This window comes from Mirounga angustirostris, unplaced genomic scaffold (genome assembly GCF_029215605.1).
Source record: "Mirounga angustirostris isolate CCGP_5_RB_7025 unplaced genomic scaffold, mMirAng1.0.hap1 SCAF_10, whole genome shotgun sequence".
In the NCBI taxonomy this organism is placed as follows: domain Eukaryota; kingdom Metazoa; phylum Chordata; class Mammalia; order Carnivora; family Phocidae; genus Mirounga; species Mirounga angustirostris.
In genome coordinates, this window is record NW_026991718.1 from 102,819,226 (window position 1) to 102,845,001 (window position 25,776).

General features: G+C 38.7%; 1 protein-coding gene across 2 annotated transcripts; it reads left to right on the top strand.

The window, feature by feature from the left end:
* Positions 1-80: 80 nt before the first annotated feature.
* MKKS (MKKS centrosomal shuttling protein) lies at positions 81-24,143 on the top strand. 2 transcript variants are annotated; one of them, XM_064572821.1, is made up of 4 exons: positions 81-1,115; positions 3,785-3,960; positions 4,898-5,008; positions 23,848-24,143. In XM_064572821.1, the coding sequence occupies exons 1-4, from the start codon at positions 131-133 to the stop codon at positions 23,977-23,979; spliced, it is 1,404 nt and encodes a 467-aa protein (XP_064428891.1). In that variant the 5' UTR covers positions 81-130; the 3' UTR covers positions 23,980-24,143. The 2 variants fall into 2 exon arrangements, with proteins under 2 accessions (XP_064428891.1, XP_045741355.1); XM_045885399.2 differs by lacking the exon at positions 23,848-24,143 and adding an exon at positions 7,209-7,983.
* Positions 24,144-25,776: the final 1,633 nt, after the last annotated feature.

Below are 25,776 nucleotides of genomic sequence, written 5' to 3' on the forward strand. Positions count from 1 at the left end.
CATATTCAAGACTTTCATTCTTGAAGGATAATTTTTTTCTCTAAATGTCAAGACCCATGACAATGAAATAAATAGAAAAATATGTGTAACAAAATAAAAACTGTCTTCATCACTTGCCACCGGAAGTAAGATGTCTCGTTTAGAAGCTAAAAAGTCGTCATTGTGTAAAAGTGAACCACTGACAAGTGAGAGAGTCAGGGCCACACTTTGTATCTTGAAAGGAGTCCTGACATCCAGCTATGGCCCTTCGGGGAGGCTGAAGCAGGTGCACAACGGTCTTGGAGGCTGTGTGCGCACCACCTCACATTCGTCGGCCCTGCTCTCCAGCCTTCCCGTCACCCACCCCATTTTAAAGATCCTGACGACGTCCATGCAGAATCATGTGTCGTGTTTCAGTGACTGTGGCTTATTCACGGCCATTCTTTGCTGCAATCTGATTGAAAATCTTCAGAGAACAGGCTTGACACCGACCACTGTTATTAAATTAAACCAGCACCTTTTACGCCTCTGCACCAGTTACCTCAAGTCCGAGTCCTGTGGTTGTCGAATTCTAGTTGACTTTAGCAGGCCTCAGACCCTCCTTTGTTTGGTGCGCAGTATAGTAACAAGTAAACCCGCTGGTGTGCTCACCAGAGAGGAAACAGACCACATCAGTGCTTTGGTTCTGAGAGCCTTTTTGCTTACAATTCCAGACAACGCCAAAGACTGCCTCCTTTTAGGGAAGAGTATAATTGTGCCTTTAAAAGGTCAAAGAGTTCTAGATTCTTCTGTATTCCCTGGAATACTTATTGAAATGTCAGAAGTTCAACTGATGAAGATCTTACCTATCAAAAAATCAGATGCCTTCAAGGTGGCACTCTTTTGTGCTTCTTTATCTGGAGATCTCTCTGATACTGGAGAAGGAACTGTGGTGGTCAGTTCCGGGGTCTCTCTTGAAAATGCAGCCCTGGAGCAGTTGCTTAACCTAGGAAGGCAGCTAGTTGGTGATCACGTAGATCTTGTCATGTGCCAAAAAGTTATACACCCATCTTTAAAACAGTTTCTCAGTGTGCACCGTGTAATTGCTGTAGACAGAGTTGGAGTGGCTCTGATGGAACCCCTGAGTAAAGTGACAGGTAAAAAGCACCTTCAGCTTTTGCCCCTTACAGTTAATAATCACACTCTTTTTTTGAGTGGACATTCTTGGTGTGCGTCACTGTTAACATCTTGAAAAATTTTAGAAGCTGCCAACCTTGCAGCATGTGTATCATTTCTGCCAGCAAAGGTGGCTTCTAAGAAACACCCTGTACTGTTCGTTTCCTAAAACTTGAGTGATTATGGCAATTTCTGTGTATTTTCCAGCCCCAGAAAAGACTAGGGTCTATTATAATCTAAAACCATTAACCCCCCAAACATCTTAGAGTACTGAGAAGTTTAACAGCCTCATAATCCTAAGGTGTTTCATACTTTACACAAAATTCTTCTACTTGAGTTTTACAAGTAGAAATCACATTATATTCAGAAGATAATTTTGCAGCTAAAATTTTCTTCACTTCTCTACTTCTTCACTACTGTACTGCCTAAATAGTAATTCCTAATTAGGGGTGGGTAGGTGGGTGAATGTGTGCAGGCACACATGCACGCTACCTTTAAATATCCCAGATATTTCCAGCTGAGCTCCTTGAGAATCAGGATTATCTTTTATATTTAGCACTGACAACAGGCCTGGTCCACAGCAGGTGTTCTAAAATGTTTGTTGAACTGACTAATATTTGGTAAGGTACAGAATTGCAACAGGCAAGAAATTCACTGTATTTTACAAATTAAAATCAGACATAAGGCTGATATTCACCTATTACAGCCAAAGAAACATGACAATGTAAAGAGTTCATGATTTGAGCCACTTTCAGTATCTTTTCAATTGCATTGACAACATAGCAGTCATTCTATTCCGATTGATTGCAACATTTATCAGACTTAAGCCATTGTTAAAGTTCACTATTTTTAGTGTTGTTATAAATCATCAAAAAGTAGTAGTACATATGCCAGTATTGAATACCTAATGTCTGGGTTATTGCCCTGTCTCTATGTCCCATGATTGTCAAAGTGGAAATTATTATGAAATAATGAAATAGTTCCATGGACCTCTTGTGGTTGATGTTCTGGGTCAGACCCATAGTTTTAAATACTTACTGGTTTTTCATGACTTTTCCAGTTGTGAATATTTGGGTATTACAGATTATTTAGTTTTTAAAATGTGAAATAGAAGGTTGCTGCCTGTGTTCTCCTTTAGGATTTTGATGGACTCCTGTCTCACATTTAGGTCTTTCAACCATTTGGAGTCTATTTTTGTGTGTGGTGTAAGGAAATGGTCCAGTTTCATTCTTCTGCATGTGGCTATCCAATTTTCCCAACACCATTTGTTGAAGAGACTGTCTTTTTTTCCATTGGACCTTCTTTCCTGCTTTGTCAAAGATGAGTTGACCATAGAGTTGAGGGTCCATTTCTGGGCTCTCTATTCTGTTCCATTGATCTATGTGTCTGTTTCTGTGCCAGTACCATACTGTCTTGATGATGACAGCTTTGTAATAGAGCTGGAAGTCTGGAATTGTGATGCCACCATGTATAGTGATTAATATAACATAATAAAATAAATAAGTAAATAAATAAACAAAAATAAAAAAAAATGTGAAACAGGTGCCTGGGTGGCTCAGTCAGTTGAGCATCCACATCCAATTCTTGGATTCAGCTCAGATCATGATCTCGGGGTTGTGGGATCAAACCCCACATCAGGCTCTGTGCTGGGCGTGGAGCCTGCTTAAGATTCACTCTCTCCCTCTCTAAAAAATTAAGATGTGAAACATTTTGCCATAGAAACAATAGTTTAAGTGGGCACTGGGTTTCTATACCCCTACAGTTCTTACTTATCCCGCATATAACTAGAACATGGTATAAATAGCCAGAACTTTAGTCCTGGATCTTGGGAGCAGTGACCTTTTGAGATAAAAAGGAAGGGAAAAAAATAGTTATACCAAGCCCATGGCTTAGGTAAACTATGTTTTCCACCCTCCTTAGTGTATCTAACATTACCTCCTTTCTCCCTCTTTCAGACAAAATTCCTCTTTATTGGTCTGGATTAAGTAGTGGGGCTATTGTCCATGGGCCACTGGTGCGTTTGAAGTTCGTCATGGCGTACAGAGCATTGAACATTTGATTTGCTTTATTTGTGAAGCAGACAATATTATCCCCATTTTACTCCTATGGGGAGGCCCACCCAGAAAAGTTATATGAGTGACTTGCTTCATGTCCAGTGGCTCATAGCGGTAGAGCCAGACCCTCTCTGTTGCATCCACCAAGTGAAGTAACACATCCTGTAGGTGTTTTTTTTTTTTTTTTAATCCTTAAATTTCAGATTACTCAAGTATTCCTTACTCTGAGGCTTCAGAAGAAAGAATATTCAAAGAAGTCTAATTGTTCGGTGATTATTTTCTGGGTTCTTGCAAATTTTTTAAGCTCCCAGAAAATGTATGCACATTTTTGTGAGCCTTTTTCTAGAGAGTATAAAATAGCTCCTAACAGATGTTCAAAGTCTGTAAACCAAAAGAACCTCTGCTTTGCTTTATTTCTATATCATCTTAATAGCAGAATACTACTTACTTTATAGGTTTTAGAAGCATCTTATTCTATATTTCATGTTGTAAAGTGTATGCGTGTGGGACTTTTATATTGGCTAGGAGTCAGTTTTAATGATTGGATGTTCCATCTTTACTCATATGTTTTGTGTTTTCTAAACTTTGAAAAACAGGAACACAGCCTATTGGTTCCCTAGGCTCAATCTCTCCTAGTAGTTATGGAAGCGTGAAAGATTTGTGCCCTGCAAAGTTTGGCTTCAAACATTTTCTTCATCTTATTCCTAATGAAGCAACTATCTGCAGCTTGCTGCTCTGCAGCAGAAACGACACCGCTTGGAATGAGCTGAAGGTAGGTCACAGACTCTGAATTCCATTATTTAGGGGCTGAGGCCGCAGTTAAATAGACACAGTAGAATTTGTGTGAGCCATGTATTTTGTTTTTCATAACTTTCCCAGGTGATTTAGAAAGCAAAAACAACAAAACTGACAGAATTAAAGTCCCAAGTAAGCAGATTTACTTGCCTGTGATATTACACAGTAGAATCGGCGAGCACTACCAGTTATTTCTGGTACTTACATGCAATCTAAAAGTCCTTGACATGTGAACTTTTCTTAGCAATTAACTTGAACTGTGTACTCTTTGATGCTAATGTGTATGAATAATTCACTGAGAAAAATGAATTCCCCAGCCATACCCGTCATCCACCTCTTGATAGAGTTTGTCTTCTACCAGCAATAACACGTGCAACTTATTTAAGAGAAGTGATAACCTATGGTATTGGTCACGAACTTAAAGATTATATATACTCAAGGATATATCCTTGATAAATATGAAAGGTCTCTGTGTTTTTCTTTTTATTACTACTGGGTTGTAGCTGTTACTACTTCCATAGCAACTTGCAAGAAATTCTATAGCATGTATACAGCTAATTTATTTAGACTAAAATAATTTTTTTTAGTAGAAATACTAGCAAACCTTGCTGACCCAGTTATTTTGAGGCCATCCATTTGTGAATCTCAGTCTGAAGAGCTAAGTGCATATGAAAGGTGATATTAATCTGGTCCCTGGAAACAAACATCTGGCTAAAATATTTTTCTTTAATCTCTAATCTTTATTGTTCGAAAATGTATTCATTACATTACAACCTTGGCAACACAAGCTTTGTTCTTTTGCAATTAAAATCCAGCTCTTTGAGTCTAGTATCTAAGTTCCCTTGAAAACATGGTTATATTTCTTTGTGAATCTCATGTCAATGTCTGATTCTGATGATTCGCCTCTTTTTTAGCTCACATGTCAAACCGCACTGCATGTTCTGGGGTTGACAATCAAGGAACCAAGTGTTTTGTTGGGAGGTGGCTGTACTGAAACTCATTTGGCAGCATATATCAGACACAAGGTAGGTTAGATGGATCTGCTCAGATTATCTGAATTCTCAGCGACATTTGTTTTACGAGATAATAAACCAAACCAGGGTAACATGACCCTGGAGCCTTTAATGCTTAATTTCTCAGTAGTCTAACTCAAATTTTGTATTTGAAAACCCTTGAGGAAAATAACAGTTGCAAATATAAGGTAATATCTTTATCACCATGATTATTATTAATCCATCCTTTCACCAAATGATCACATTCTTTGAGTATTGTTGAAATATTGCATATTGAAATGAGCATTCTGTTAATGGAAGTTGTATTAGAGATTTCAACTGCTGTGGTACGATGATAATTGATAGTCATAATGAAAGTGTTAAGATTCGGGCGCCTGGGTGGCTCAGTCGTTAAGCGTCTGCCTTTGGCTCAGGTCATGATCCCAGGGTCCTGGGATCGAGTCCCACATTGGGCTCCCTGCTCGGCAGGAGGCCTGTTTCTCCCTCTCCCACTCCCCCTGCTTGGGTTCCTGCTCTCGCTATCTCTCTCTCTGTCAAATAAATAAATAAAATCTTGGGAAAAAAAAAAAAAAGAGTTAAGTTTCTACAGAATACTTCAGTACCTTCTGGACTATCAAGAAAAGACTTAGTTTCATTTAATAATGCATTCCAAGTATTAGATTCTATTATAATTTTTAAATTGGTATCTATTTATAAGTTCTATCAAATAGAATGGTTTTTTATTCATTTAGGAAACTATATTCCTGATAATAGATAAATTTAGTGCATTATAGTTCTGATTATTTCATAAATACTGACCTATTTTCTTTGAAAATGGATACAAAAAAGTATGTGTTTTCCAGATATTTGCAGTTGATTCTTTGGTTAGTCAGGAGTGTTATCAAGAGACTGCAAGGAGTGCCTGAGTGGCTCAGTCAGTTGAGCATCTGACTCTTGACCTCAGCACAGGTCTTGATCTCAGAGTTGGGAGTTCAAGCCCTGCATTGAACTTTAAAAATGAAAGAGAGAGAGAGACTGCAGAGCTTCCAGTGGCTGACTAGGATTAGAGAAAGAGTAAATGTTTTTTTTTACAGATATGCCCCACCCTTTTTCCCAAAATGATTTAAAATCTATTTGATGATAAAGCACATTCATGAAAAGTTATCAGAATATACATTCTGAAAAACAAAATCAGTGCCCATGTTTGATGACAATAATATAGTCTGCAAATGGAATTAAGTAAACTGGAAAAGTTTTTTGGAGGAGGAAGGTTTTATGAGTAGGATTTTGAAGAAACAATATAGCATTGAAAATATGGGAAAAGAACAGGCAGCATAGATGGTCTCATCTGGTTCACACCTCCTGGGCAGAAAAAAAAAAGCAGCCACTGCTTTGGAATAGTTTGGATATGGGTTTTAACTATCATTCGGTTATTAGCTTACTAATATATTATTTTTCTATAGTGAAATTGCTAGGAGAAACTTTTTTATTTTTATTTATTTATAAATATTCCATTTATTTGGGAGAGAGAGAGAACACAGAGGGAGAAGGAGACTCCCCACTGAGCAAAGAGCCCTATGTGGGGCTCGATCCCAGGACCCTGAGATCATGACCTGAGCCGAAGGCAGACGTCTTACTAACTGAGCCACCCAGGCGCCCCTAGGAGAAACTTTTTTAGAATGGTGGAACCAAAAAAAAAGTTTAAAATTATATTACCTTTTCATTAATTTAAAGAAATTACTTATTTTTAAAACATTGCTGTGAAAATTACACATGTCCCTAAATAGCTTTTGTCTTAATAATTATGTGTGTTCTCATTTTAAACAAATCTCAAACACTTTGCCAGCTATAAATAAGTACTGTATTTGGACATTAGCCTTCAGGAACCTCCTCCTGTGTGTATAAAAACCTGTGATATATGCATTATGCCTTGTCCATCAAATATTGAGGAGGCACAACTGGGCAGTCATTCAGAGTAAGCTGATGGGGTTTATTCTGATTCATTCATTCTGATAACATGACTAGCATATATTTATACTATAACCAACCCAATTAAGGGATAATAGCCTGGCCAGCTGACCCATATTTGCCCATTAGCATTGTGCTGAACCCCTAAGGAAATTGAACATAAATAGTAACATTATGATAAGCGTCTGATCAAGTATTTTATCTTTAAGAAACATTTTTATAATATTGCTCTGTATGTGTTTTCAATGGTTTTATTACTCTTTAGACTTGTAACGAGCCAGAAAGCATTCTCAAAGATGATGGATGTACTCAAACAGAACTTCAATTAATCACTGAAGCATTCTGCAGTGCATTAGAATCTGTTGCTGGCTCTTTAGAACATGATGGAGGTGAAGTTCTTACTGACATGAAGTATGGACACTTTTGGTCCGCTCAGGCAGAGTCTCCCTCTGTTGTTAAGTGGCCAGATTTGCTTTCAAGATGTGGCTGTGGACTATACAATAGCCAGGAAGAACTCCACTGGTCTTTCTTGAAGACTGCTCGGCATCCCTTTGCACCACAAACTTGCCTTCCACATGAAGCTATGGGCTCAGCCAACAACCTGACCTTGGACTGTTTTACTGCTAAGCTTAGTGGCCTGCAGGTGGCTGTGGAGACAGCCAATTTGATTTTGGATCTTTCATGTATCATTGAAGATAAAAACTGATAGCATAGCATATTTATGTTACAAACAAACAAACAAAAAACCTAGTCAGGTGTCAGTTAAGAAAAATACTGAGTGTATTTTTTTCTCTCCCAAAGGCCTGTTCTGCATATTTGGATAGATTATTCATAAAATTATAGAGATACTTATATAATGGGGAAAAGTCTGATTTTTAAGTAGAAATACCATAGAATATGAAAACTATGAAGCATTATTATTAAAGGTATTATAGTTATCTTAGGGTTTCCACAGATGCCACTGTATATTGTTCTAAATTTTTGTTATTATTTTGACATCATTAAAGAATATAGAGAAATAAAAAAAATTTCCTAACCTATGCTCTGGTTTGGATATGCTTATTATAGATACTTTTTAGTAGTATTTATACATGTTTAGATTCTAAAGTATCACAAAGCACCCAACATATATTGCTCAATTAAGAGAAGTACTCAAACTGCACATTTAGTAAAATTTTGATGTTCTTTACATGAGGTACTATCATTCGGGCTTAAGTAACTGATGTCGAACCTGACCTACCTACAATTTCTAGTTTGTATCACAGTTCTTCATTTGTGTTATTTCAAAGAAATGTGTGATTAGGGGAAAAAATTACTTATGTAGTAACTAAGCGGTATAGAGAAAAGAAGTGGAAAAGTTATTTCTCTAGTTCACTCAGTAGTGTAAAGAAGAAGCCAGAACAGCTCTCATATTCAAAGTAGAGACTGATGTTTCACCAAGGAATGTAATTTGAATGTTATGCAAATGCAATCAATGTACTGATAAATTGAAGAAGAAATACAAAATGCAGCTTGAGGAATAAGTATGGAGCTATAGCAGATGCTGTATTAAACCTTAGGAAAACATTTTGAAAATTTTTGGAAAATTAAATAATGTAAGAGTCAGTGATCAGATCTATAGCCATGATAGAAGGAGACAGAATTTTTAAGCAATTTCCTCCAATATTCTTGTAATGCAAAGCAATTTTTACCCTGAGCCAAAGAAAAAAATGCAATATAAACTCACAGGAATGCACTATACATTGAAAACTCAGCTGCACCTCATGCTTCATAAAATACTGGTCTTAAATTTTACTTCTTTTATTATTAGAGTCAAATAGAAGGGCAGTGTGGTAGGCAGCCTTTAAGATGGCCACCAGTGACCCCTCCCACTCCTGGTTTTCACGACTTGCACAATCCCCTCCCCTTGTGTGTGGGCTGGATGTAGGGACTCCTCTGAGTCTCCATTTTCCCCTTGTGAACAGGAATGTCTTATTGCAGTTCTCCTATGCCTGCTTTATTATTGTATGTTGGGAGTGGACTTGTCCCATTGGCTTCTTGGGTCTACAGATGGAGAGGAGTTCCAGAAGCTGTACTTAAAGAATTACACCTGAGGAGTCTCACCCACCCTGACCTGATTTCAGTGATAAGATTCTGGACTTGAAGCTGATATTGTAATGCAGTGAGACTTTTGGGAATCTGGGAAATATGTGAATGTATTTTGCATGTGATGGGCAGCCTCTAAGATGGCTCCCTGATCTCACTTCCTGGTAGTGCGCCCTTATGGGGTGCATGGGACATAATGACTAGCTTTTAATGAGTATACAGCAGAAGTGACAGGACGTCATGTTGTAAAAAGATGGGCTTCTCTCCATCTCACTTGCTCACCCTGATGGAGGCCACCTGCCAGGTTGGAAACCACCAGGCCCACATAGCAAGAGACTGTGAAAGGCTTCCAGCCAGCAGCCCACAAGGAACTGAATCCTACTGATAACCACAAGAGTGTTTGTAGAAGCATATCCTCCCTAGTGAAAGCCTCAACAGTAGCCCCTGCCATGGCAGCCACTCAAGAGGCCCTGAAGGAGAGAACCCAGATTGATTCCTGACCCACAGAATCTGTGAGATAATAAATCTTAAATCAAGTTTTGGGTGTAATTTGTTATGCAGCAATAGACATAATAAAGGCAGGAGCAAATGCTTCTTTATAATTACATACTGAAAACTTGATCACACAATGGAAAAAAGCATTCTGGATGCCATGCCTCTGCATTTCCACCACCCCTCCAAACATAAAGGCAGTGTTCTTTATCATACACGTTCCCAGTGGGGTTTTTACGTTCATTTACAAAAGCGTGTCACATGGGTGGCTCAGTTAAGTATCCAACTCTTGGTTTCAGCTCAGGTCATGATCTCACAGTTGTGAGAGAGGCTCTGTGCTCAGTGCTGAGTCAGCTTCAGATTCTCTCTCCCTCTCCCTCACTCTCCTCCCAAATAAATAAATAAATCAGAAAGAAAAAGGAAGGAAGGAAGGAAGGAAGGAAGGAAGGAAGGAAGGAAGGAAAAAAAAAGAAGAAAAGAAAGAAAAAGAGAAAGAGGGAGGGAGGGAAGGAAAGGGAAGGAAGGAAGGAAGTCAGATGGAACTATGAGAATTCTCCTGGGTCTCTTTGGCCTTCTATTGCATTTCCAAGTTACTCTACAAAGATGCCACGGTGAATCTCTCTAGTTGACCTTAGAGGTTAAGAACTTCTACTTCCCATGATAGCCTTAGTTCTGTCATTTTTGGCTTTGCCATAAAATTCAGTTACATACCTTGGTGAAACATCAGGGCTCTCATTTTTTAATATGTCATAAATTTGTTGAAATATTCTCATAAAGTCATTTCCTAAAGTTGTGTACAATCCTTAGTAGAAAATACTGTAAATAATTAAAAGAAAAAATCCACTTCCTTAATAGTTCAAGGAAATCATCATTCAAACTCAGATGGTAAAATATGAGATGAAAATTCTTTTAAGATTTTTTAAGATTTTTTTAAAGATTATTTTAAGATTTTTTTATTTATTTAGAGAGAGCATGAGTGAGCAGGGGAGGGGGAGAAGGAGAGAATCTCAAGCAGACTCCCCATTGAGCGTGGAGCTGACACGGGGCTGAATCCCACGACCCTGAGACCATGAACCGAGCCAAAATCAAGAGTCGGGCACTTAACCAACTGAGCCACCCAGGCACCCCGAGATGAAAATTCTTGATGAAAATAATTTCAGAGGAACTCATTTTGACAGAAATAAATGAAAAGAAAAAAAAGCAACTAAGTTAAGCCTCAGGCACTGTTGCGTGACTTAAAATAAAATTGAGGTCTGAATATTGCATTACGAGGTTCCTCAGGAGACAGAACAGGAAACCCTGATAGTTACAGAAAAGGAAAGGGAGAATAATGCACAAGAGCATGAAGTCAGTGACGGCTGCTCGCTTTTATGGGACTTACAGGATGGGCAGCATTCAAGTTTATTGAGCCATAAGTGTCAACAGGATTAGCATCTTATTAATCAAAAGAGGTTAGGATTTTGGCAGCAAGGAAAACATTGGAAAACTAAAGCAAATGAAAAGAGTCTTTCAAGTCAAAATACTTATTTGGTCTTATAAACACCCCACTCCTTAATTCTTCCATTTGTACTATATTTATAAATCTTTACATATTAGATATTTTAAATCAGCCATAACAGTGAAGTATTTTCCCTGGGGTATTTAAATTACATATTATTAGTATCTTTTATTATCATAGTATCCTTGAGCTCATTTAGTTTGTATAATCAAAGCTAGTTAGGCATTCACATGATAGTAAACTTAAGTACCTCTGTAAGATCCATCATATCCTGTATTCATCACACTGGTGAACGGTTCTTTGGATAACTTTAAAATAAAACAATATTGTTTACAGTCACATAAACTATGCAGGTTATTATGTAAGAGCATCATATACAAAAATCACTTATATAATTAATACAGGCCCTGTCAAACATCCAATTAGGTTATTCATTCCTTTCTGAGAATCTTGGGGGAATAGTCAAGGAGACAAAACATCTCTTACAGGGTCCTATTTCAGCTGTTTAAATAAATCTGCCTCTTAATTTGAAGGAAAAGGCAAGTTTGAACATCTGACATCTTTATAATTTTTTTTATCATGTATTTAAATGTTTCCACTTTAGTACCTATGGCATAATCCTTGGAAATTTTTGCCCCTTACCTACAAAATTTGAATTCAAATGTATCTAAACCCAATGTCAGCTTGTATCTTTAGATTACAAGAAAATTTATATACTTTGTTATTAAGAATATAGTAATACAAAACAGGGTGCAGCTCCTGAAAACGACTCCTATATATAGGTCAATCCTTTTGCTGGAGAGATAATTAGTAGACTAGGTGCACTAAAAACAGTGCCATGCCATTACCTGCAATAAATTGTGACTTTAGAGGGAAATGAAGTAACTTGACAATTTCCTATTAAAAAATCACACTGAGGGTGCCTGGGTGGCACAGTTGGTTAAGCGTCTGCCTTCGGCTTAGGTCATGATCTCAGGGTCTTGGGATCAAGCCCCGCATCAGGCTCCTCGCTCAGCGGGGAGTCTGCTTCTCCCTCTCCCCTCCCCCTGCTGGTGCTTTCTCTGTCTCTGTCTCTGTCAAATAAATAAGTAAAAATCTTAGAAAGAAAGAACTCACACTGAGAAAATATTTATAATGAACATCCTATTTTAGCCCTATAGGTTTTGTTTGAAGTATTATGATTTCACTTTGAGAAGTATTAATTGACATCTTTTTGTTTGCCAGACACAATAGTCAGTGGTAATAGAGGTTAAAAAAAAGATTTGTTCACAGTCCCTGACCTCAAGGAGCTGATCACCTAGCCAGTGAGACTTTTTTTTTTATATTTTTCTTTCTTAAAAAGCAATTGCATAAAATTATTTCATAATCATTCAAACCATTCATAAACATTATGTGGTAATAGAAAATTAACAAAGTATGAAAGACACACACACAAGGAAAATAAAGTCCAGTGTAGTCCTACTACCCAGAAAGAACCACTGTTTACATTTTATGTGCATCTTTTCAGTTTGTTTTCTGTATATACTTTTCCAAAATGTGATCACATGGTATGTTGTTTTATAATCTGTTCCTTTTACCTAATATGTTATGAACATCATAAACATGTACAATCACTACATATTCTACTACTGCAGCATTTTTAATTCCTAAGGAAATTTCCATTGTAGAGATTCTACCATAATTTAGTCAATGAGCTTTTATTAGTATACTTTTAGGCTGTTTTTAATTTTTGTACCAATATAAGCAAAACCTCAGTGAACATCTTATATATATCCTTTTCCCATATCCTGATTATTTCCTCAGGATAAATAAATAGAATTAAGATTTCTGGGCCCAAGTATTTATTTGAAATGGAAAGACCATTAATGTACATTGTCTTAATTTTTAAGTCTTCCAGAAATGTTGCATCAATATACTCTGACCACAGTGTGTGGAAGTGCTCATTCTCCTGAACTTTGGCCAACACTAGTTATTTTTTGCCAATTTAATAGCTGAAAATGGACTCCTTTTAGTAATTTGTGTTTTTAAAATTATTAAGGAGGTAAACACTTTGTATACATTGTTGGCCAATGTCTTCCTTCTGTAGTCAAATTTTTCTTAATAGGCCTTCCATGTTTTCTATCAGTAAGTTCATCTTTCCATATATATTTATATTTATTTTCTCGTACACAGTATGAAAGATATGTACATATCAGAAAGGTACATTTTTAAAGCAAATGCATAGCCTTTCTTCATGGTCTCAGTTTTCTAACCAGCTCCACAGGCCCAAGCTTAATGGCACAGTTTTGCACATTTCTATTGATTTATAACACATAAGCAGCAGCAAAACACCTATGTACTGTGAAGAACATAAAATAGTAGATAAACTATTGTCTCTGTCTTTTAATGCCGTCTAACTCTGTGACAAAGCATCCATGACATGAACTCTGTATGACTTGGCTAGGGCTGCCATAACAAATTACCACAAACTTGGTGGCCTACAACAACACAAATTCATTTTCTCACTGTTCTGGAGGCTTAGAAGTCTGAAATCAAGGTGTTGTCAGGGCTACACTGCCCACAGGAGCTCTATGGGGCAATCTTTCCTTGCCTCATCAAGTTTCTGGTGCCCGTTGGCAATCCTTGGCATTCCCTGGTTTGTAGACACATCCCTGCAATCTCTTCCTCCATCTAAACAGGGCCTTCCACTCTCTGTCTCAGTATCACAAATCTCCCTCTCCTTTCTCTTATTAGGAAACCAGTCATTGGATTTAGGGCCCACCCCAATCCAGAATGATCTCATCCCAAGATCCTTAAGTTAATTACATCTGCAAAGACCCTGTTTTCAAATAACATCACTTTCACAGGTATGTGGCCTAGAACTTAGACATTATCTTTTGGGTGCAACACCATTCAACTCACTACAGATGGTAAAAATGTGCCAAGATGTAAATCTTCCTTCCTCAGATTACGGCTGCCCAGTATGCCTAACTGGGACAGAAGCACTAGGGCCCGGTTTTACCACCAAATATTTCAAACCATTTCTCCATTTATTTTTGTTAATTATAATCAAAGTGCATTCTCTTTTCCCTTAAATTGCCCTACACCTGACATTCTCGCCTATTCTGCATCACTATCTCCATCATTTTCACATTTATTCTCTTTCCCCAAGAATCACATATAAACTACCCATTGGATGTTCTCTATGCCCACATAATTTATATATAAATATATAGAGAAAAATAAGTTGCTTTTGTCAAAAATGTAACTTTGCTTTTTCAGAAATGTCTCTAAGTCAACTGAAACTAATTCATTATTTTCATGGTCACATAATATGATTTTCTAAGTTGTAGTGGATGATGTTGTTGTCCCTTTTGCACACATCCCTAAATGCTGTGAGTGAATTGGCTACCGAGGGCTTATAGCTAACCCTTTCTCCAGGGAACTTCTCTAAACCCAAACAAAATCCACCTTCCCAGGGAGATTATGCCTGGGAGATCATTATGCCTGACCCTTTCCTGTGTGTATGTATGTGGACGGAGGACCCTCAGCCAATGACTTTGAATTAGGTCACAAAAAATGTGTACCATTTAATAAATACTGCCTAATCGTTTTCCAGAAGGCTATAACAACTCACATTTTCCACCAGCAATGCATGAGAATACGATTTCCCATAACCTCTTCCCCTAGTGTCTCTCCCTGTAATATGTATTATGTTTCTTGTTTTTCCCAATTGTTGTCTTGTGGTTACTTTATCTTAAAGTTCCTAATTATTAGTGAATTTAAACATTTTAAAAATATATTACAACTTCCATTTTTCATCCCATATGTGAGGAGCTTCAAAGTCACCACTACATCCTAATAACAAGTAGAAAACTGAACAAACTACAAATCAACAACTATTTTTAGATCTGTAAAAGGTGGACCTGCTTACCAAATCCCAATGTGTGTGTTTTTGGTCAGGGAGAGGTTCCCACACCAACAAGCAATTCCCTGGGCACCAGCAGCATGTCCTACAATTCAACTCAATTCTAATACTACCTACCTGGATAGCATCAGATTCCAAAGGCGAAGGGTTCAGTTCTAGATGAACACCCCCCACCACCACCACCCACTCAAGATGCCATTGGCAAAACCAGGATAGCACCTTGCTTCTCACCTACGGCTACAGATCAAAGATTCCAATGATCCCTCCTTGCGTTCACTAATTTGCTACAACAGCTCAAAGAACTCAAAAAACTTACTAGATCACTAGCTTATTATAAAAACATATAACTCAGGAACAGCCAGACGGAGAGATGCTTAGGGCGAGGTATGGGGAAAGGGCACAGAGCTTCAATGCCCTCTGAGTGTTCTACTATCCCCAAATCCATGTGCTCTCTAACCCGGAAGTTCTCTGAACCCCATCCTTTTGGATTACATAGGCATGATTGATTAAATCATTGATAGGAGGTGAACAATTCAACCTCCAGCTCCTTTCTCTAGCCTGGACGTCAGAGGGTGGGACTGAAAGTTCCACACCTATATTCTAGGTTGGTTCCCCTGGCAGCCAGCCCCCATCTGAGGTAGAGTCGCAAAGTCATCTCATTAACATAACAAAAGACACCTTAGCTCTCATCACTTAGAAAATTCCAAGGGTTTTAGGAGCTCTCTGCCAGACATGGGACAAAAACCAAATATATTTATTATAAACCACCAGTATCACGGTCCATCAGAGAAGTGAGGTCACAGAGCAAACAGCTACCCCCCAAACTGGAGACAGACAGATACAGAGAATCACAATTTATCAGAGGAGAAACCCACAATCAGAAACCATTGTGGGAATGAGTGCCAAGATGGGAGAATCGGAAGTGTAATTAATGAATTGCTGTCCACTCAATATGGACAAGTCTGAATACTAAAAACTCCAAGGGGACCGAGTCAGGGGAAGTCATACTTCTGTGAGTTTTAACCCTCACCCCATTCCAGAGCTTTACTGGGTACTTATATTGAATATTGAAGAAAAATCCCCTTGTGTTTTCAACCGGGAGAGGGGAAGAGGCACCATGGATTAATGGTTCTTCTTAACAAGGCCTGTCCTCAGGAGAAATTATTCTACCAAAGCCTGTTAACCTTAAAAATAAAACTGCCAGTTATTTTACTAACAAATGGGCTTATCTGGGAATAGTGGAGAATTGCATTCTTCTGGGACACGCAAGCTACACACCAAAACCAGGCAAAATCACAGGCAAGACAGCAGAACAAAGCAAAGGAATGGTCTCTTATATAGGCAGGGGGAAATTGCAAAGGCTGTTTGTTATAAGCAAAAAGTCCATTGGAGTAAATTCGGAGTTTGAAATATAGTGGCTTTTCTTTTCTTAAGATTTTATCTATTTATTTGAAAGAGAGGGAGAGCACAGGCAGGGGGAGCAGAAAGCAGAGCGAGAGGGAGAAGCAGGCTCCCCGCTGAGCAGGGAGCCCGACAGGGGGCTCCATCCCAGGATCCTAGGATCATGATCTGAGCCAAGGGCAGATGCTTAACGACTGAGCCACCCAGGGGCCCCTATAATGGCTTTTCATTGGCTAAGTTGTGTCTCATTGGCTGGGCTGTTGCCAGGGATGGAAAAGAACCTTCCTTCCTCCTCCTGGGAGAGCAAAGTAGCAGCTAAAGTAGAATTGACTTGGATGGCACATCTCTTCCCGTTGGAGCTGCAATTGACAAACTGTAGCAGGGTGGGAGAGCTCCCCCTGCTGACCTGCGGACTCCATTCCCAGCAAGGTTTCCTTTTATTAATTTTCAGTTTATTTTATCAAACCTGCTGGGATGTTATTAGAGCCAAACCTACCTGAGTGAAGGGAAAAACTCCAGCCCCTTCTATCCTTCCAGGTGGAGAAAGGGAAATACACACCTCCAGCCCTCTCCAGCTGTCCTGTCTCAACTAAGAGGGGAAAAATCTTGGAGGGGTCCAAGATGTCCTTCAGTAGATGAAGGACAATGGAATATTATTCAGTGCTAAAAAGAAATGAGCTTTCAAGCCATGAACAGATACAGAGGAAACTTAAATGAATAGTTGCTAGAGATTGGGGGGAGGGAGGGATAAATAGGCAAAGCAAAGTGGATTTTAGAGCAATGAATCTACTTGGTACGATACTGCACTGGTGGATACATGTCATTATACATTTGTCAAAACCCATTAATAAAAGAATGTTTTAAAATTTTAACTGAGAAAAGGCAAAATTACAAATTTAAAAAGTTGGATGGAGTGGTTACAAGGATATTCAATCCTTTGCTTTATTTTGAAGTCTTTACATAGGCTTAGTAACTTAACTGGGTATAATCTTACGATTCTCTTGGGTTATGTCAGGGACTACACAATGGGCATATTTATTAAACCTCCCTGACAGTCCTGGTTCACTAGAAACATAGAGAAATGTACTACATTTTACTTTGTATCAGTGTATCAGATATATCTATGAGTATGGAGCGGGTGATTTCATTGCAAAGGAATTAATATTCCCTGAAATTAAGAAAAATGCATTTAATTTGTGTCAACAAATTACTAACATTTGATCTCAGTCGTGCTTAAAATATTATCAAAACTGCTATTTTGCATCCTTTAGTCTTATTAAAAATTGTTTTGGGCTGTAAGAAATTAATAAATATATGTGAAATAAGTATGAATCTATTTTACGATTATATAAGCAACTTGAAAATTCTCAAGTTACTCATCAAAATTAAAGAACTTTTAAAAACTAAGACAAAAGTTTCTCTATCAGTTTTTCAAGATAAACTATCAGCCATTCTTATTTATTTTACTTAGGAATTTACTATGCATGAACATCTTATTAAATTAGGCTACTCTTACATGATGATGAAGTATATGGAAAATTTTATCTTTATATTTATGGCACATGAAACCAAAATCTTTACAACACAGATGAATTCAAGTTCTTGTTTAAATATTCTTTTTTGCTTTTAATTGAGCATCGTAAGAAATATCTTCATCATTTTTTATTATAAATTAAATCTTGATTATCTGCATGGATGAATCTTTCTTCTCATATTTGAATCCTTTCTGGTTTATTTTCATTGTAATGCATTGACATAAATATTGGGACTCTTCTGTGGAAACAATTTCAAAATGTGAAATTAAATATAAAGCACTTGCAGTTGGTTTTCTGACCCATGATTCTTAATTACTTAGAACCAGATAAAGTTTCTCCTCATTCATTCAATGAAAAGCTATTGATTGCTGACCACGTCAAGCCATAGTGCACCTATTTGCCTATCTAGCCTCATTCTTCCATTCATTTATTCATGACCTAGCACCATAGCTAGGGACACCATAGCAAGTAAAAAAAGACAGTGTCCCTGTTCTGATTAAGCTTGAAGTCTGAAAATCATCCACATAAGGGTAAATTTAATTTGAGCTATGTAGCAGAGTGATATAAGAGTGTAATGGGAATCAGGAGGGTCTTACCTAAGAAAAAGATGACTGTGATGAGATCTTAAGAAGTAGAGTTAATTAGGATAAAGAAGAAATGAGATGATTCCAGGCAGAAAGAATAGCATATACAAAGGCCCTGTGGCAGGAGGGAACATCACATATTTCAAAAATTGAAAGGTCACTGTGGCCAAAGCTTAGAGTCAGGGCAAATATCATGGAAGGCAGGCGAGGCCAAACTTTGTAAGTCATGATGAAGAGCTTGGAATTAATCCTAAAAGCAATGAAAATCATGACATTGTTTTGAGGTAGGAGGGCAGCAGAGGGAAAAGTACTGAGTTTGAGGAGAAGAAACTAGTTAGGAAGTTATTCACCAGAATGGAGAAGGAATGATGGCAGATGGTGGTGGCACTATAGATGAGAGATACAGATGGACTCAAGAAAAATTCAGCAGGTAAACTCAGCAGGATTTGTGATGATTTAGATAATCACAAATGGACAGTTGGATGGTTAGAGATACCTCCCTGCTTTTAGTTTACCCATCTTGATGACTGGTAGAGGACAGGATTTGCAAGACGGATAGGACATTATGTTTTGAACATAATGAGTCTTAAATTGGTTTCTTGCTAATCAAGTGAAAAGAGTAAGGGGACAATAAGATATACAGGTCTGGAGCTCCGAGGATGACTTTGGGATAGAAATACAAATATATGAGTCATTTGCATATAAGTAGTTATTGAAGCTCTTCATTCACTGATTATTCAAACACCACACATTATTTATTTATTTTTAAAGATTTATTTATTTGAGAGAGAGAGAGAGAGTGAGTGCAGGGAGGGACAGAGGGAGAGGGATAGATGCAGACTCCTGACTGAGCACAGACCCGGGGCTTGATCCCATCCTGAGATCATGACCTGAGCCAAAATCAAGAGTTGGATGCTCAACCGACTGAGCTACCCAGGTGCCCCTTTCACCACACATTTATTACACCCCTACTATGTGTCAGGAACTGTTCTAGGTTCTGGAATCCAGGAGAATTTTTAAATCAGCTTGATAAGGTCCATGAAAATCCTTTGGGACTTTAGTTGGGATTTCATGATTTATACATAATTGACATCTATGTAATATTCAGGCAGCTCAACCTGAAAAATTATATATATATACTTAGAATTTGTTTCTTTAATACTTTTATAATTTGTTTCATTATGTGCCTTGCATGTTTCTTTTGTTGAATTTACCCCTAGATTTTCTTTAAAGATTTTATTTATTTATTTGAGAAAGAGAGAGAGAGCACAAATGGAGTTGGGGGAGGGGCAGAGGGGGAGGGAGAAGAAGACTCCCCGCTGAGCAGGGATCCCTACCCTGGCTAGAACCCAGGACCAGGACCGGGGGATCATGACCTGAGCAGAAGGCAGATGTTTAACCGACTGAGCCACCTAGGTGCCCCTATTCCTAGATATTTTGTAAGTTTTTTTGTTGCTGTGAACAGAATCTTTATGTCACATTTCTCAATTGATTATGACTGACCTATAGAAAGGGCATTGGTTTTTGTATGTTGAACATTCATTCAATTTCCTTACTAAACTCCCTTACTAGTTCTAATAAGTCAGTTATTAGAGTTAATAAGTCAGAATCCCTTGGCCTTTGGAGCTAAACAGTTATATTATCAGCAAATAAAAACAGTTTTGTTATGGGGTGCCTGGGTGATAGACACTGGGGAGGGTATGTGCTCTGGTAAGCGCTGTGAATTGTGCAAGACTGTTGAATCTCAGATCTGTACCTCTGAAACAAATAATGCAATATATGTTAAGAAAAAAAAAAAAGAAGAAGAAGAAGGTAGCGGGAGGGGAAGAATGAAGCGGGGGATATTGGAGGGGTAGACGAACCATGAGAGACGATGGACTCTGAAAAACAAACAAGGTTCTAGAGGGGAGGGGGGTGGGAGGATGGGTTAGCCTGGTGGTGGGTATTGAGGAGGGCACATTCTGCATGGAGCACTGGGTGTTGTGCACAAACAATGAATCATGGAACACTTCATCTAAAACTAATGATGTAATGTATGGGGATTAACATAAGAATAAAAAAAAAAAAACAGTTTTGTTCCTTCTTTCCTTTTCTGACCTCACTGCATTGGCTAGGACTAAGAGTACAATTTGAATAGTCAGAGGGATAGTTAGAACTTCTTTTAGTTTCTTTTGTTTTACAGATTTGTACCCTTTCCTAGTCAATATGAAACATACCCTTCAAGGGGTGCGGGGGGGGGGCTCAGTTGGTAAGCATCTGCCCTTGGCTCAGGTCATGATCCCAGGGTCCTGGGATTGAGCCCCATAATTGGGCTCCCTGCTCTGCGGGAAGCCTGCTTCTCCCTCTCCCACTCCCCCAGCTTGTGTTCCCTCTCTCTGTGTCTCTCTGTCAAATAAATAAATAAATAATCTAAAAAAAGAAAGAAACATACCTTTGACATATAGAACCAAGAAATATATGTCCTATGGTAATGTCCCCAGATGCTTGAATTTATATTGAAAATGAGTCATATATAAAATGATTTAATGTGTAGGCTCTACTGTCATTATTATAAAATTTCAAAACATGAAGTTTTACTGTTTAAATGGATTTTCCCAAAAACTACTGATATAACATGGACCTGGGAATTCCAAATAAGAAAGATCTTTTTGGTTTTCTTGTTTGAGATCTACATCCTAAAATATATCAAGCAAGCTTTAGAAAACAGCAGGGATAACCAAGCCAAATTGGAACGTATGTCTGAAAAGCACTAGTCTTGCACAGTTAATGATGACCCTGGAACATGTGCTGTGAATAGCATTTTGCTTCCTGTTAATAATAGCTTGCCTTCTAAATAGAATAATGTAAAGTGTAATGAGTACTACTCTTAAGATAAATATTGCTCTTATTTTCAGTGAAGTGGAAACTACAGACTTTGTCTTTTTTTATATATATATTTCCAATTGCTACAAAAATAAATTTACCTAAAAGTATGTCAAACAGCCATTGTACGGCTCTGAATTCAGGATACAGTCAACTAGGCTGATCGATGAAGAGCATAGCTATCATTATTAATCTGCAAAACATTTGATGGACCTAGGACTGTCAAGACCTGCCTGCCAAATTGCATAATGTTTAGGGACATTTAATGTCAAAATGAATCTAACTATGATGATTTTGACATGCCACTCTAAAGACAAGAACAAATTATTTACTTCTAGAAAAATATACTTTTTTTTTTAAAGATTTTATTTATTTATTTGAGACAGAGAGAATGAAAGAGAGAGAGAGCACATGAGAGGGGGGGAGGGTCAGAGGCAGAAGCAGGCTCCCTGCCAGGCAGGGAGCCTGATGCGGGACTCGATCCAGGGACTCCAGGATCATGACCTGAGCCGAGGGCAGTCGCTTAACCAACTGAGCCACCCAGGCACCCTATTTTTTTTTTTTTTAAGTGTGCTCCATGCCCAGCACAGAGCCCAACACGGGACCTGAACTCACAACCCCAAGACCAAGACCTGAGCCAAGATTGATTGAGAGTAAGAAGCTTAGCTGACTGAGCCACCCAGGCATCTCCAGAAAAATACACTTTGTAAAGAGGAAAACATTTAGACCAAATGGTCACTTACCAATATTTTCAGTTAAAATGTATACTGACTTTCGGGCACCTGGGTGGCTCAGTTGGTTGAGCAACTGCCTTCAGCTCAGGTCATGATCCTGGAGTCCCAGGATCGAGTCCTGCATCAGGCTCCCTGCTCAGCAGGGAGTCTGCTTCTCCCTCTGACTCTCCCCCCTCTCATGTGCTCTCTCTCTCTCTCCTCTCATCCTCTCTCTCAAATAAATAAATAAAATCTTTAAAAAAAATGTATACTGACTTTCAAATTATGAAATGACTGAGACTACTCTCTGACTTCCACTAAACCACAGAGCAAGCAGCTTTCATTTTGTTGAATTATACATACTCTCCTGTTATCAAGAATTTAGAAGTCCTATGCAACACTGCACACTGCCATATCACTTCATACATTTTATTTTTAAAAGATTTTATTTATTTATTTGACAGAGAGAAAGTACAAGCAGGGGGAGGAGCAGAGGGAGAGGGAGAAGCAGGCTCTCTGTTGAACAGGAAGTCCAATGCGGGGCTCAATCTCAGGACCCTGGGATCATGACCTGAGTAGAAAGCAGATGCTTAACCGACTGAGCCACCCAGGTGCCCTGCACTTCATACATTTTAAACATATATAAAAGATTGGAAATTTAAATGATACTTCAATTAAATCATTCTGTAATATTTTCTTCCTAATTGCAAAGGAAAAAATTACATAAGAAATATTAATTATGATTTTCTCTGGGTAATGGAATTATGGATGGCCCTATCAACTTTTCTGCTTTTCTAAAATCATTTACGTGAGTGTATATTACTTTCATAATAATAATAAACTATTATTTTTTAGAAGTTGATCCACATCGGGCTCCTTGCTCAGTGGGGAGCTTGCTTCTCCCTCTGCCTGTCACTGCCTGTCACTCCCCCTGCTTGTGCTCTCTCTCTCTCTCTGACAAATAAATCAATAAAATCTTAAAAAAAAAAAAAAGAAGTTGATTCAGGGCAATAGGAAATATGTTTGCTAGAGTAAAGCTTCCCAAATCTAGGAGTTTTGCATAAGTTGCTGAGTTAGAAACAATCTTGTGCTGGGGGTGCCTGGGTGGTTCAGTCTGTTAAGCGTCCAACTCTTGATTTCGGTTCAGGTCATGTTCTCTGGGTCGTGGAATCAAGCCCTGCATCGAGCTCCATGCTGGGAGTGGAGCCTGCTTGGGATTCTCTCTCCCTCTGCCCCTCCCGCCCTCCACACTGGCTCTCTCTCTCTCTCAAAAAACAAAAACAAAAACAAAAAACCACACAGCCTTTCTGTGTTGGATAAACATAAATTAAAAAAAAGAAGAAATCTTGTGCTCAAATCTTGAAGTGAGTCAAATCTTGAACTCTTCAGGTCTCTGTCTCCTCTTCCCCCAACCCCCCATAGGGTGAAACTTGACCACTCAGAAACAGAAACAGGAGACAGGAGGGAATGGGCAGACTAACTCTGCTGGTAGAATTGTTTTTTAAGATTTTATTTATTTATTTATTTGAGAGAGCGAGGATGCACACACACATGGGGGCGGGGGCTGGAGCCTGACATGACATGGGGCTTGATCCCAGGACCCTGAGATCATGACCTGAGCCGAAAGCAGATGCTTAACTAACTGAGCCACCCATGTTCCCCTCTCCTGGTAGAATTTTTATCAAGTATTTCCAAAGTGGTTGCAACACTTTATGCTGTGAAAAGTAATAGAGGGAAACGACTAAAGTGGGATCAGGGTGCTAGAAGGGGAGGCTGGTAGGGGGAGCCTTATCACTCAATGTCAACTACAGGAATTGTCAATTACAGCCCTCTAACAGAAGAATCTCCATAGGAAAGAGTCATCAGTTACAGGTCCCAACAGGGAAAGATGTACATTGCCTCTCCTACAAGAAATGGACCACCCCTGCAACTCAGCCAATGACAACGTCATCAACCTGAACTCCTCTGGCTTCTCTCCAATGGGTATTTATTCAAAACAACCCCTCCCGACTTCCTCTTTCTTCATAAAATAACATTCCTCTGTTTTGTTTGCTGGACTTGCCTATGGTTTCGTTGAAGCTTGCTTATGTGGATTGCAATTCTCTGTGACTCTCAAATAAACCCATCTTCTCCTGGTAAAATAACTGGTAGTTTTATTTTTAGGGTTAACAGTGCCTTGACCAGCAGGAAATGCCCACTCCTGTCTCCCACCTCTTCACCTGCATTTGGACTGGTTGGTTGCTGCGATGTTCAAATCACGCTGCCTCCCTGGGTTTATTTATCAATCTCTCTCTCTCTCTCTCTCTCTCTCTCTCTCTCTCTCTCTCTCTCTCTCCCCCCCACTGCCTGTGCATCTGCACACACATACACACTCCTACCCCTATATCATGGAGAGTAAGCCCATTATGTGAATGCTGAAGCCCAGACCCACTGCATTCATTTCCTTCATGCAGAAATCATTATACCTACTGTGTGCTAGACAGATGAACAAAGTATAGAGGAAAAAGGGACAAAGATAGTGCCATCCCTCAAAAGGCACCCATCAGGGTAGGGCCAGGCACTTAAACATCTGGTACAGTCCCCTGTGATAAAAGTGTTGGTGAAGGTGTGGGGTATGTGTGACAGCTGTCAGGAGAAAGGAAACGAGACTGTATTTTGTCTGAGAAAAGGAAGCAGTCAAGGCAGGGTCACCCAGGAAATGCCATTTGGGCTGAGCCTTGGAGATGATTGCTATGCCAACTTCAGACAAAACATATAGAAGAAGGGGCTTCTCATGCTACATCCATCACACTGGGTATGTATTTCTAAGAACTCTGGAGTTCTAAACTAACACAATAGCTTCACAGAGTTCGGGGGCGAGGGGTGGAAAAAGGAAGAAAATGGAACAATATATGGAAAAATGGTAGCAGAAATAAAGATAAATAGGGAAAAGCTCTCAGAAAGAGAAAGAAGCATTTATTTTTATTACTTTCTCTGGTAATAAAATCCAAAGACATAATCCAGAGTTGCAACTCTCTTTATGTCTCTCTAAACTGCCCCAAAGTAGTAGGTAGAAGAATTAAGTAGCCATCCTGTCCACCAACCTGGTAGAGCATATAGCAGTGGCTCTCAAACTTTGGCTGGCCTAAGAATCACCTGGAGAACTTGGTACAGGTTCTCTGGGCCCCACCCCCAGTGATTCTGAAACAGAAGGTCTGAGATTCTGCCTTTCTCCTGCTGGCCTGCAAGCCACACAATGGAGAATAAGGGTACAAAGAAACAACTGGAAAAATATGGAAGTCAAGCCTGGAGACTAACATCTTCTAATATGAGGGATATTTTCTAAAAGCTTAAGAATGGTGCTGTTGTTAAGAGCATGGATTTTATGTTAAACAAATTGAATGCAATCCCATTTCTCCCAGTTTTGAAAGTAAGAGACACTGGACAAATGACTTAACTCTCTGTGCCTCAGTCTCCTTGCCTGTAAAATGGGAATAATCATAGCTACCTCATGAAGGGCTGGGAGAATTGAGCGAAATAATGCTTGTAATGTGCTTAGCACAATGTATAACAGATAGTAAGCACTTAATAAGTATTTGCTGATAGAGCCACTGACTAATGGGACAGCAGTAAAATCCCATTTTATAGTGTACTTCTGGTGGGACATAGAATTTAATAGAAATATTGGTTTCTTACTTCTACAAAGAAACTACATTTGAATAACAGAAAATATGAATCCACACAGAATTATAATACCAAAGTCAACCTGTTAAACTG

Bases quoted from the DNA above. Each gene is read 5' to 3' on its own strand.
- MKKS (XM_045885399.2), top strand. From the start codon at position 131: ATGTCTCGTTTAGAAGCTAAAAAGTCGTCATTGTGTAAAAGTGAACCA. The intron at 1,116-3,784 runs GTAAAAAGCACC...TTTGAAAAACAG, and splicing joins ACCCCTGAGTAAAGTGACAG to GAACACAGCCTATTGGTTCC. The intron at 3,961-4,897 runs GTAGGTCACAGA...CCTCTTTTTTAG, and splicing joins CCGCTTGGAATGAGCTGAAG to CTCACATGTCAAACCGCACT.